General features: G+C 41.2%; 1 protein-coding gene across 1 annotated transcript in view; it reads left to right on the top strand.

Annotated features, from left to right (window-relative positions):
• The window catches only part of TTK (TTK protein kinase), a 99219-nt gene that overhangs the window by 16976 nt on the left and 68784 nt on the right, over nucleotides 1–13459 (top strand). Inside the window, exon 5 of the mRNA XM_024194663.2 lies at nucleotides 12522–12665. Within this exon, the coding sequence (XP_024050431.2) occupies nucleotides 12522–12665 (144 nt within the window). The remainder of the gene's footprint in view (nucleotides 1–12521; nucleotides 12666–13459) is intronic.

Genomic DNA, 13459 nt, shown 5'->3' with positions numbered 1-13459 from the left:
CTACCAGAATCTTTCTTTCCATGACCAAGATGGGACTTGGTCATGTTTTCTGAATTGAAATCATCTACCTTCCTCTAGAGGGTGTCCATTTTGAGATTCTCATCTGAAAAGCAGAGCCTTCAAACTATGTGTGAGCAGCTATGTCATCTCCAGGTCAGCTATTAGTGGCTAATGGAAATACAAACTGTTCTCAGTTCCTTAGCAGTTAACAGCCTCTGTAAAATGAGACAGTATTTTTCATCATTCTAGTTACTGTCATCCTGAAATTTTTCACTCAAGGTTGTAGAGAGCCTACAGGATCTAACTGGGAGGAGAAATTTAATCTAAGATCTGCATCCTTGTTCTTCCTTACAAGGTTCCTTAGTGGCGGCCTAGTTTCAGTTCTCAAGGAGGTCTTAAACCTCTCCACTCCAGCTTTTCAAATGAAGCTAAGTCCTCAATTTGTTCCTTCTTCATTAGCAAATACCCAGTGAAGTATAAGTCTGATTGGACCCAATTCCACCCATGTTCTTCTGCAAGCTAAGATCCAAAATTAACTCTTCTACAGTCAAGGTAACTGCAGTTAAAATTAGTTCTGACTCTTCTGTTTCTTTTTTCACAATTGTGAATTTTGGGGGGGGCAGGCAAGGGGTGGAGGAGAGGAGTTTTTTCCTGATATCTATGGCTGGGCCAGAATTACCTTGTCCAGCCATGTCCAAACCATGTTGGAAAATAGAGCTGTGGTAGTATACCTGAATTTGCAGAACCAAGAGGAAACTGCTCTTAAAGGATTCCCCCTGCTCATCTGGGAAGAAGTCTTGCATGTCTCAAATACCCAGGTTTCAGGCCACCTAAACTTCTAGATGGGCTAGTGAAATTGGATTCTAATCCATCCAAAGGCTTACTCCCTCCAAGAGGAAGTCGTCTTATTATTCTCTCTGACTTTACCACTGATATCCACATGTTTGTTTCCTCCAATTTCAATTGCCACCCTCCCAGGAGCTACTTGGATCTGAAACCATGGGTTAAAAATGCTCCAGTGGATGGGATGAGGAAGGTGGCCTCTACACTGCTTTACTTTTCTCCTTCTCTTTAGCAGACTTCCTCTTTTAGCCCAGAAGGGGGCATAAGCTCTAGTGGAAATGTAGGTGGTGTCTTTCCTATACAGAAGAAGCTATTTTTAGTTGCAAGTCAACATGTTATACCAACCAATGAGAACAAACCTTTCTATAAGACAAGAAAGAGTACAAACGCAAAACAAGATAAAAATCAATGATTAAATCCAAAGTTTCTTGCTTGCAGATTTAAATCAAGATTAAAATTACTGATTTAAATCAAAGCACCCTACCCATAATCCTCTGTTTACAACTTGTACAAGGAGTACTGACTGCACCAGACAACCATGAGCTGATGCAGACTTTCATCAGTTTTTAGGTGAATCCTGCCTCAGAAGGCCTTAAGGTAGATAGGCTGCTATTTTTAGGGAAGGAATTATCTTCCCACTTCTGGTTAGGCCCCATTACATTTTTCTCCTTTCATCTCCTTTTCCTGTCATTGCTAGACAACCATTATATATATATATGTGCATCACAGCATTTATTTTTCTTGTTCTGCAACATGGTAATGTAACCTACTGTGTCTCATCAGGCAGATACATTTTGGCAAATTGCTAAAATAACCATAAGTTTTCTTAAGCTTTGGAGGTTCTCAATAGTGAGAAGGCTTGGTGTGGAACTCCTCACTCCAGACTGGCTACCATTTGTAATATTTGACAGGAGACTCTCTGTCTTACTAATGTTGCCACCTGCATCTAAGAAAAAAAATGTGCATTTGTGTAATGATGTAACTTCCTCACTTTACTTTTCTGTTTAAATTGGACTGTAAAATATTCAAGGCAGGGTGATTTGTCAAAGTGCCATGCACACTAATGGTGCTATATAATAAATAAACCAAAGTGAAGACCTTATACCTTATTTTGGGAATGCTGGCAATATCTGTAGAATTACTGCACACATTAATGAGTACAAATGGCTCTGCAATAGATAAGATATTAATGTCAAGGCACTGTTATTTATATTTCACTCATCACTTATATTTTGCTCATAATAGAATCTGAGTGAATTACAGAAATTAAAAATGGTGTCAAGGATTATTTGGATAGTGGATCCAATATTTGGATATTGACTGCTATATCTACCAACTCCACCTGTTTGATTATATCATTTGGCTATGGGATGTTTTCATACAAGAGTTTTTTACGTTACAGCATCCATTTGCCTACTGAAAATGCAGTCCTAGTCAGAAAAGTGACTTTCTTTAAAGATAAAAACATTACTCAAGTGCTCTGGCTCGCCAGGAGTACTCTGATTCATAATCTGCTCACTCTGGGCTAAACTAGGCTTTTATGGCATTCAGCCATAGCCCTGAGAGAGGATTGGTGCAGTTCCACGGTGCCACAGGGTACTTCAAGGAGGGTTTGTGCTGCCCTTCATGGTGGTGCACCCTCTTCCTTCAGTCTGCCCAGTCCAATCTGTGGGCCACAGGAGGCTGGAAGAGAGAAAAACCTTTTTATATGAAGATATAGGGAGGTAGCAGTCCCCTAGCCCTTTTAGTGCTAAACGTGGTCTGTTTGGTTTTAAACTACTCCTGCCCTTTTAGCACGGGTAAAACTAAGCCAAATTATTTTCTGGTTTGGTTATTATGAATAAAACTGTTAGATAAATTCCAAATAAAGATTCCGCACACGTTTGGTGATCCTGTGAGTCAGAAAAAACTTTCAGATTGACGTTGAGTTTTCTGGACTGACATACAGGAAAGGTTGCTTTCTTATTTTATTTCTGAACTAAATAAATTTTCATCTGGAAAGTAAGTGAAGCAATAAACACAGAATTCTAGGATGACAGTTCTCCTTTTTCAAAGTAAGAACTTTTTAAGTACAACAGATTAGAAGTATTTTATTGCACAAATGACCTAAAAACCTATGAATGTGAATTTAATTGAATCACATTTTAAAAAACTAGTTCCTTGTTACTGGCTTGTCAATCTTATAACTTTATTTACAGGTAATCTAATGACTTCATTCTCAAGATGCTGCTTTTTCTTTTTGCTGTATCGTCTCAACCATTCAGGGTTCAGTGCACGGTGGTTTGACTTAAATCACTGATATTTATCTTGATTTAAATAATCAAGCAGGAAACCTTGATTTAATCATAGATTTTAATCTTGTTTTGCATTGTACTCCTTTCTTAAAGATTCATTCTCGTTTGTTGGTATTCAGACATGTTGATTTGAAATTAATATAACCTTTATACTAAATTTGGGACTCGTTGCTAACCAGGATGACACTATGTAAACATTCATTTAAGCAATTATATAGCTTAACATACATGTATTCAGATTCTTAATTTTTACTAGGGCTGTCAACTAATTGCAGTTTACTTTTTTTTGAGTTAATTGCATGAGTTATCGCGATTTAAAAAATTAATCGCTATTAATTGCACTGTTAAAACATAGAATACCAATTGAAATTTATTATAAATATGTGTGGATGTTTTTTACATTTTCTAATATATTGATTTCAATTACAACACAGAATGGTCACTTTATATTATTATTTTTGATTACAAATATTTGCACTTTAAAAGAGATAAACAAAAGAAATAGTATTTTTCAATTCACCTCATACAAGTACTGTAGTGCAATCTCTTTATCGTGAAAGTGCAATTTACAAATGTAGATTTATTTTTTTTGGTTACATAACTACACTCAAAAACAAAACAATGTAAAACTTTAGTGCCTACCAATCTACTCAGTCCTACCTCTTGTTCAGCCAATCGCTAAGACAAACAAGTTTGTTTACATTTATGCCCACTTCTTATTTATAATGTCACCTAAAAGAGAGAGCAGGTGTTCACATAGCACTTTTGTAGCTGTTGTTGCATAGTATTTACATGCCAGCGATGCTAAACACTTGTATGCCCCTTCATGCTTCGGCCACCTTTCCAGAGGACATGCTTCCATGCTGATGATGCTTGTTTTTAAAAAAAAAAAAAAAAAAAAAAGTGTTGTTTAAATTTGTGACTAACTTCTTGGGGGAGAATTGTATGTCTCCTGCTCGTGTTTTACTCGCATTCTGCCATGTATTCCATGTTATAGCAGTCTCGGATGATGACCCAGCACATGTTGTTTGATTTAAGAACACTTTCACTGCATATTTGACAAAACGCAAAGTGAGATTTCTAAAGATAGCTACAGCACTCGACCCAAGGTTTAGGAATCTGAAGTGCCTTCCAAAATCTGAGAGGGAAGAGATGTGAGACATGCTTTCAGAAGTCTTAAAAGAGCAACATGATGCAGAAACTACAGAACCCGAACCACGGAAACAGAAAATCAACCTTCTGTTGGTGGCATCTGACTCAGATGATGAAAATGAATGTGCGTCAGACTGCAGTGCTTTGGATCGTTATTGAGCAGATCTTGTCATCAGCATGGAAGCATATCCCGGCTCCCCAGGCTTCAAGAAATGCCTCAGTTGCAAGGAATCTATCCCAGTGACAGATGAACACACTCAATGCATTTGCTGCCTGGAAGAGAGAAACATCCCACAGAAGTGTGGTTTGTGTCCACAACTGAAGAAAACTCCTACTTATGGAGTCAGCCCTTCAACCACCTGATCAGCGGAGGGAGACCTCACCACAACCCTCTACTTCCAAGGAAGGTGAGCTCAAGGAGATGCCTGTTAAGCCACTTATGTAAAGCCTCTAAGGAAAGGTCCTTGAATTCTCATAGCGAGCCCAGATCAAGCCGAAAACGATCTCCCCGCTCGATCAGTATCATCATTACCATCGCCACCAACACCATCTAAATCCGGTACCCAGTGGTCTCACTGTACCCTCCTGACAGTGCACATCGGGTTGCCTATGGACCCAATGGGCACAGACAAGGAAGCATCAGTAGCGTCAGGGTGCAACAAACACAGAAAATCCGCCCCGGGGAAGGTTCCTTCGGTACGGACATCGACATCAGTACCACCTGTGGTACTCCAGGCGCCGACAGACCATACTTATCAGGTCCATATCACCAACCGTGTCGGTACAGGCCTCTTGGCACCTACAACCACCACTGGTACCAATCCCTTCATCACCACTGGACTTCTGGTGCATGACAGATCTTTTGGTGTCTGATGCACCAGATTTGCCTCTGCTCAGTACCAGGGTCCCGGAACTGAGTTCACCTAGAACCTTTGACTGGCTGATGACTTCTTACCGCACACCACTCTTTTCGTGTTCTGCATCAGAAAGTGAGCAAGAGGACATGGTCTCCTGCCACTCTTCTCACCTTACAAAAGGTGCCTAATTTCACTATGGACCTCAGTCATATCGTTGTCCTGATCCACAACGTCTCTGGTTTGGACAGCCTGGTACCAACCACTGGGTCCCTTCCCATGGCAATGGCCATACTGGGGTTCCTGGCAGGCTCAAAGACAACAGGCCTCCCATAGTTCTAGTGTGGCCTACCAGCAACCAAAGAGACGCTGCCCTTCAGTTGCTGCTTTGAGGGCTCAATCTAGTGTTAAAAGGTCTGACTAGACTGCCATTTGAACCCATAGAATCACAGAAGATTAAGGTTGGAAGAGACCTCAGGAGGTCATCTAGTCCAATCCCCTGCTCAAAGCAGGACCAACCCCAACTAAATCATCCCAGCGAGGGCTTTATCAAGCAGGGCCTTAAAAACCTCTAAGGATGGAGATTCCACCACCTCCCTAGGTAACCCATTCCAGTGCTTCACCACCCTCCTAGTGAAATAGTGTTTTCTGATATCCAACCTAGACCTCCCCCACTGCAACTTGAGACCATTGCTTCTTGTTTTGTCATCTGCCACCACCGAGAACAGCATAGCTCCATCCTCTTTGGAACCCCCCTTGAGGTAGTTGAAGGCCGCTATCAAATCCCCCCTCACTCTTCTTTTCTGCAGACTAAATAAGCCCAGTTTCCTAAGTCACATGCCCCAGCCCCCTAATCATTTTCATTGCCCTCCGCTGGACTCTCTCCAATTTGTTCACATCCTTTCTTTAGTGGGGGGCCCAAAACTGGATGCAGTACTCCAGATGTGGCCTCACTAGTGCCGAATAGGGGGAAATAATCACTTCCCTCGATCTGCTGGCAATGCTCCTACTAATGCAGACCAATATGCCGTTAGCCTTCTTGGCAACAGTGGCACACTGTTGGCTCATATCCAGCTTCTCATCCACTGTAATCCCCAGTTCCTTTTCTGCAGAACTGCTGCTTAGCCAGTTGGTCCCCAGCCTGTAGCAGTGCATGGGATTCTTCTTTCCTAAGTGCAGGACTCTGCACTTGTCCTTGTTGAACCTCATCAGATTTCTTTTAGCCCAATTCTCCAATTTGTCTACGTCACTCTGGACCCTACCCCTACCCTCCAGCATATCTACCTCTCCCCCCAGCTTAGTGTCATCCGCAAACTTGCTGAGGGTGCAATCCATCCCATCATCCAGATCACCCATGACCACTTGTTCTTTAATTCAGCTTTCCATGAAGATGGCATTTCTGATTGCCATCACCTCGGCGAGAAGGATAGGGGAGATAACAGCTCTGATGGCACATCCTCCCTTCACAGTGTTCTTCCCTGACAAAGTTACACTTAGATCACATCCGAAGTTCACTCCCAAGGTGACTTCCACATTTCATATGAACCAACTTATTCAGCTTCCAACCTTTTCTCCCAAACCTCATCAGGATAATAGGGAAGCCATTCTCCATATGCTTGATGATGTGAGGAGAGCCTTGGACTTCTATTTGGACAGGACAAGAGCTTTTAGAAAATCTCAGAGACTCTTCCTCTCCATTGCAGATAGGTCAAAAGGTACAGTGATTTCAACTCAAAACTCTCCAAATAGGTCTTGAACTGAATCAAACTCTGTTACCAGATATGTAATGTAGCACCCCCATCTTCAATATGCATGCACTCTATGAGATCGGTCTCCTCTTCTGTCACCTTCTCCAAGGATATCTCTATATCAGAAATCTGCAGAGCAGCTACCTGGGCATCTTCACATACCTTTGCAGAACACTATGCAATCCTGGGGACTCTGCTGTAGACACCAGATTCAGTGTCACAGTGCTATAACAGACTCAACTCTGAAGCCCCAGTAGGGGGCACTGCTCATGAGTTACCTAAAGTGGAGCACCCATTGGCACACTACTCGATGAAAAAGAAGTGACACCCTTTGTGCAGTAACGATGGTTCTTTGAGATGCCCCCGTCCTCCCCCCATGGGTGCTCCATGACCCACTCTCCTCACCTCCACTTTGGAGTTTTTGTCGTTGACTCTGCGGTAGAGAAGGAACTGAGGAGGGTTCGCCCGTGCACGCTGACTAGCCTCGTGGCAGAGCACAAGGGGCAGCGCATGCGTCAGCTGAATGGACACTACTACTAAAGTTCTCCGATCAGCAGCGCAGGGATGCAGACACGCCTACAGTGGAGCACCCATTGGGGGAACAGCTCGAAGAATCATCACTACTGCACAAGGTGAGTAACTTCTTCTCTCGGTACTTGCTAGCTAAACTGAAACCTAAAGTAATTAAAGCTGAAGCTTGTCTATACGATAACAACTGGAAGTACTTACACTTGGAAAAATGTCTAGAGCATTCTCTCTGTTGTAAAGATGGAAAATAATACAGATACTTAATGCAGCATGTGACGTTATGAAATATTTATGAAGCTTGTGTTGACCTAACAAGTTGAAATGTTCCCTCAATTCTGTATATAATTAAAACAGCAGCACCTTTTAACCCAATAACATTTTTGAGGGGCTCAAAGATGCAGTGTACTTTTTTATTTTTTTAAGTGATTTTAATAGATTAGGGCTTAACATAGGTTGTCATAATTTCAAATTTAATTTTATTCAGGTTTATTTTATAAAAGGAAAATATGTTTAAATATCTATTTTTTGATATCCAGAGTGGATAAAAATTGTGTTTATGGAAAGAGATTCTCTCATCAGGTTTGTATTCAGTCTCTAAACCCATGACATCTGTACTTACTGGTATTGCTGGTCTGTGCTCAGTGCGATGCTCCTGCATACTCTGTATAGTTGGGGTCTATAGTCAAAACTTTGTTACAAACTACTGTAGGTAGACGATAGGTTTTCAAACTGTATCATACTATGGAGCATGTCTTAATAAAGAGTGGCTTATGAAACACCTGTGTTATGATCAAACAAAATTCCTGAAGTAATTACAGAACTTAATTAAATGGAAAAGTAAAGGGAAAGGAATTTATGTATTTTAGCAACACTTAATGTAATAAGTGTAGCCTTTCTTGGAGGAAGTTAATCAGTGTCTTCAGTTTCACAAGCACCCCTCCTTGTCTGTTCTGTTCTCTTATTCTGATCTCTAGCCCATGCTTCCCTGTAACTTAGTTCCCTTGTTATTAAGACATATTACCCAACTGCTTTGTTTTATGCTCCTCTAAATGTTCCTCTCCTCCTGGAGAAACTGCCTCCAGTACTTGGCAGTGACTCTTGTTTCCTTCTTTTAATGTCACAGTGGCCCCTAGAGGTGTCAGCTAGACTTTCTCATTACGTATACCTCTGCTTACAGAGAACTAGATTCTTCTTTCTAGACACTGGAGGCTGTGAGGGAATGTGATAAATAATTATGCCTGGTCACTGACTGACTTAATTAGTTGCCCCAACAGCTCCTTCTCCTCCTTTGTCTTCATTTACAGAGACTTACTGAATATTTGTAAATGCTATAGTTGTTTTTTATCATGAATACTAACTACTTCCAAAAATCCCCAGCTCCGAATAGTAAGGTTGCAAAGTCAAGCATTCAAAAGTAGAAAATGCCAGAATTAAGGTTGCCCATACAGCCTTAATTTGACACCCTTGTGTGTATGTGTTATGAAAGATTTTTAAGAGCATGGTCACATAGTTGTACCCCCTGGCCCCCACAGGATCCCATCTTATTCAGTGCTCAGAAATTAATGTGGGCATTAATCAGGGTTGTATAGTGAATGAGGCTGTTGTCTGTAGGACCCCTGCCTTATTAGTTGAAGAAGCTGGAAAGTGTGTAGTGAATGAGGTAGGGCATTGTTGAAAGAGAAAAAATGGTCTCTCGGTTAAGGTAATTGGATGTCGTCCTGGAGAACTGGATTCTATCCCTGTCTCTGCCACAGAGTTCCTTTGTGCCGCTGGGCAAGTCACTTGAATCACATTTTTACCAGTTATCACTAATTGTGAGCTAGAACAGCTGATTTTTAGGTGCCTTGCGACCCAGTGGAATCCACAGTTCCGAGTGAGGCACTGAGGCATTCTATACAATTCATGGAAAGAGTTAGGTGCCTAAGAATGGAATTCACAAAGGCCAGCAAGCTGAGCAGACAGCAGTCCAAGTTAGCCAGTAGGAAATGCCAAGGAGAGGAGGGTGGCCTAAGCCTATCCCCCTCAAAGGGACCTATGCACTTCCCCCAACCAGCACGTAAGCACTTATCTCCACTAGAAATCCAGCCTGAACCCTTCCCTGGGTTAGGTGCCGAAGCCCTTTTTCTCAAAAAGCAAGGTGGTGGTAGTGTTCCTTTGTTATAACTTTCAGCCCAGTGGTTAGAATGCTCACCCTGGATTTGGGAGACCTTGTTCCATTTCCCCCTCTGCTTGATGTGGAGAATGAATTTGAATTTGTTTCCCATCTCCCAGATGATTGCCCTAACCTCTGGGGCTTGGGGTATTCTGGGACAGGTCTCTCTCACCCTCTTGTAGCAGTTGTTCCACTGTTATTGGGCCAGAAAGGGGGGGAGAGACTAGGCTGGTGGTTAGGGTACTCATCTTGGAGATGGCAGACCCAGATTCCAGTCCCCTTGCTCCAATACATATTGAATTGGACCTGTCTGCCAGAGCCTGGGTAAGTGCCATAACCACTGGCCTGAAAGTTTATAAAAGGGCAGCACCACCACCTCTCCTCCAGCTGCTTTGTGTGGGCTTAGATGTGCACCAGACAATTACTGGAATTGGTCCTGGAGATGCAATAGACAGTCTAACTCCTTTGGGGAACCTGCTGGGGTTTAAATGTGGGAGATTTCCAGGTGCCTACAGTGAGGCAGCTGTGCAAATGCCCACTGGTGGAAATTTAGAGCTTAAGGCCAGAAGGGACCACCAGATCATTTTGTATGACCTCCTGTATATCACAGGCCACCAACATCTGCTTGGTAAACCCGACAACCAGAATTAGATCAAAATATTACAGCCCACAGGAAACTAAACTATTATGTGCCACAAGCAGAGAATAGGAGGGACTGAAGTGCATCAATGTCTGAGACCCTTGTAATGGCAGGGAATTGATTAGGATATACCCAGATAATTGTGGCAAGTGACTTGTATCCCAGGCTGCAGAAGAAGGTGAAATACTCCCAAGGTTGCTGCCAATCTGTCTTAGGGGAAAATTCCTTTCCTATGTCACATATGGCAATCAGTTAGACCCTAGATATGTGAGCAAGAACCAGCCAGCTAAGCACATGAGAGAGAGAGAGAGAGAATGCTTGGTGTCACCTCGGAACACTGCCAGGTGGTCCAGGGCTCTATCTCCAGCCATGTCCATCTCTCATCTCATTCAGAGGAAGGAGACCAAAAACTTCTGAGAATGCACTGGAGTGGTGAAGGAAGTGGTGACCAACTGAAGCCCTGAAGCATGAGCTTTAGGAACATAAAATAGGAGGCTGCTGAGTGGGGGATTTGAGGATATTTGTGTTGCCTAAAGTATCAGTTAGGCACCCGAGTCCTGTTGTGGAGCTGGCCCTAATTATGTTCCTCATTTTTTGGGTGCCCAACATGAGAGAAGGGGACAGATTAGAGGTGCTCGGCATTCATGACTTCAATTAAAGTTAAGTGGAGCTGTGCTTTGAGCATATGAAGTGCTATAAAAGTACTAAGTACTCTGGAAAATCAGGACCTAAATGTCTCAAACTGAGCATCCAAATTAGTGGACACTTTTGACCTTAATCTCTCTGTGCCACAAATCCTCATCTGCAAAATGGGGATAATAATATAACCTATTCTCACCGGTGTTGTGGAAAAAAATCCATGAGTGTTTGTGAAACTCTTGAATACTATGGTGAAAACACCATAGAAATGCCTGAGAGGAAATTAATTTTGTGTTCAGTGCAGGGTTTGAATGGTGTGCAGTTAATAAAACCTGGGGCCACACACTGAAAGAGGAAGATAATAATCTTGAATAACTATCCATTCACTTGAATCAGGCATGAGTTCTCTGGGGGAAAAATAGTAATGAACATATAATTAAAGACTGTATCATAATGCACATGCACAAAGGGGCAAATTAAGGCTGCATGTACAACCTTATGTATGGTATTTCAGAACTTGTGACTGCTTGACTTTGCAACCTTAATGTTCTTTTAATGTAGGTTATTTTGGATGTAATTTCCTAATTTTAAAAACAAGCAAATAATAATTCCAGTATGTGGACCCATATTAACCCCCAGCTTAGGTAATCAGCAGGATATGGACATTTAGATCCACAGCACAGCTCTCTACCACTTCTATTAACAGAGTAAATGGTAATAGTAATAGGCTAAGTATTTCACACTAGTCCTGGGTGAGTGATAATGGGGAGGGCAGGTGAAATTTGGCCAAGGTAGGCTTTTTTCCGTGTGTGTGTGTGTGTGTGTCTATATAATGCACAATTTTATAATAATTATGTATATGTGTATATATGTATGTATATTAAAGCAAATTCTGTTTTTAGCAAAAACTTCAATATACTCACTAAATATGTCTTGTATTTATTCATTAGAAGTGGAAATAATATGCTGAGCACAACTCTTTCTCTCTTAATTAAACAATATTCTTCTTTCTCATCCTTCCCTCTGATTCTTTGTGTGTGGTTTTTGTTTAATTTTGTTTTCCTGATGTGGCTTCCTTAGTGGACTTCTCACTTTTGTTTTTATTCCTTGTCTAGTTTTGCTGGGTTTATTGAAGCCACAGCTTCTATTTGTGTTCTCTTCATGAATCAAAATTTACAGGGATTATAGAGACAGTTTTTATCAGACCTAGAAAGTCATTATAGAATTTATTACTTTTTAAATCTGCCTTTTCTTTTCTGGAATACATCTTAAAAAGCCACTGTTTTTTAGAACATAAAACAATGTAATGGGTTGTAGTAGTAGCTGATGAGTAAATGCCAACTGTGTAGTCATCCTTTATGATGCTGATGCACAAAACATGTTTTGTGCAATACACAACTTCAAGTGAAAATATGGCTGGCTTTTCATATTTCCTCTGTCATAATTTCTGCTCTATGAGATGGGTGGGCAATCAGTGTCTGTGATAAATGGGAGAGCACAAAATCAGTAGTGGGTTTGGAATACGCTGATATTGAGAGGGTAATGCAAAGCACGTACCAGACAAAATGCTAATACAAAAGGAGTTTAAGAGCGTATTGCCTGTTTGTTTAATTGGTATCTTTTGTATTCACTAAACTTTTAATGAATTCTCTGTCCCTTACTGCTTACTAGGAAATGTAAAGAAGTGTAAACAGCTTCTTCAAAAAGCTGTGGAATGCTGTGCAGTTCCACCAGAAATGTTGGAAATTGCTCTACAAAACCTACACTTGCAGAAAAGGCAGTTGCTTTCAGATGAAGAGAAAGAGAACTTCACAGGTTAGTCATTTCAGTATTCTGAAGTTGCAGTTGAGCTTAAATATTCATTTTGTTTTTTGAATGATGCAATAACAGTACTAATATAGTTGGAAGGATCTTCTAGAGAATAAAGCACTGGACTGAGATTTGAGACCCGTGTTCAGTTCTTTGTTGGGTCACAGACCTTGGGCAATTGACTTAAGTTACCCAGTGCCTCCGTTCCTCATCTGCAAATGGGAAACATAGTTCCATATCTCATAGGTGTGTTGAGGATAAAATCCATAAATTATTGTGGTTCTTGAATGCTATTTGTTGGTGAGGGCCATGTAAATACCTAGATAGTCCTTTTATTCTAACATTTAAAAAATTGTAGTGATGTAGTGCCTTTAGTTCTAGTTAAGAAGGCCAAGATGGAATTCCTTGTCTAATGTGTAATATTGTAATAGAATGGCAGAATCAAAGATTCTGCTTAAGAATCCTCTAAGACTAAGTCATCATGATGTTAGATGTTTGGAACCTGCATAGAGATGTAGGGTCTTTACTGCTGGGCAACTGGCAGGTGCATTTTGTTAACTCAAAGCAGGATACAAGAGGGTTGATTGGGAGAATATTAGTGGAGAAGGTACTAGGGTTTGGGACATGACGCTTTTGCCAGAAACTACTAACAGTTGAGCTTGGGGAAAACGCGTAGGCTGAAGAGGTTCCATTTGAGAGGTTCCATTCAGTGAAGTTAAACTCTAGGAAAGGGATCAGTCTGGATTACATAGTGTATTTATTCCAGTCAGATTAGGATAGGAATTGCATCTCTTTACAAA

This window comes from Terrapene carolina, unplaced genomic scaffold (genome assembly GCF_002925995.2).
Source record: "Terrapene carolina triunguis isolate 2854851 unplaced genomic scaffold, T_m_triunguis-2.0 Scaffold42, whole genome shotgun sequence".
In the NCBI taxonomy this organism is placed as follows: Eukaryota; Metazoa; Chordata; order Testudines; family Emydidae; genus Terrapene; species Terrapene triunguis.
The sequence above is the reverse complement of the archived record's forward strand: the minus strand, read 5'-3'. Positions and strand labels throughout refer to the sequence as shown.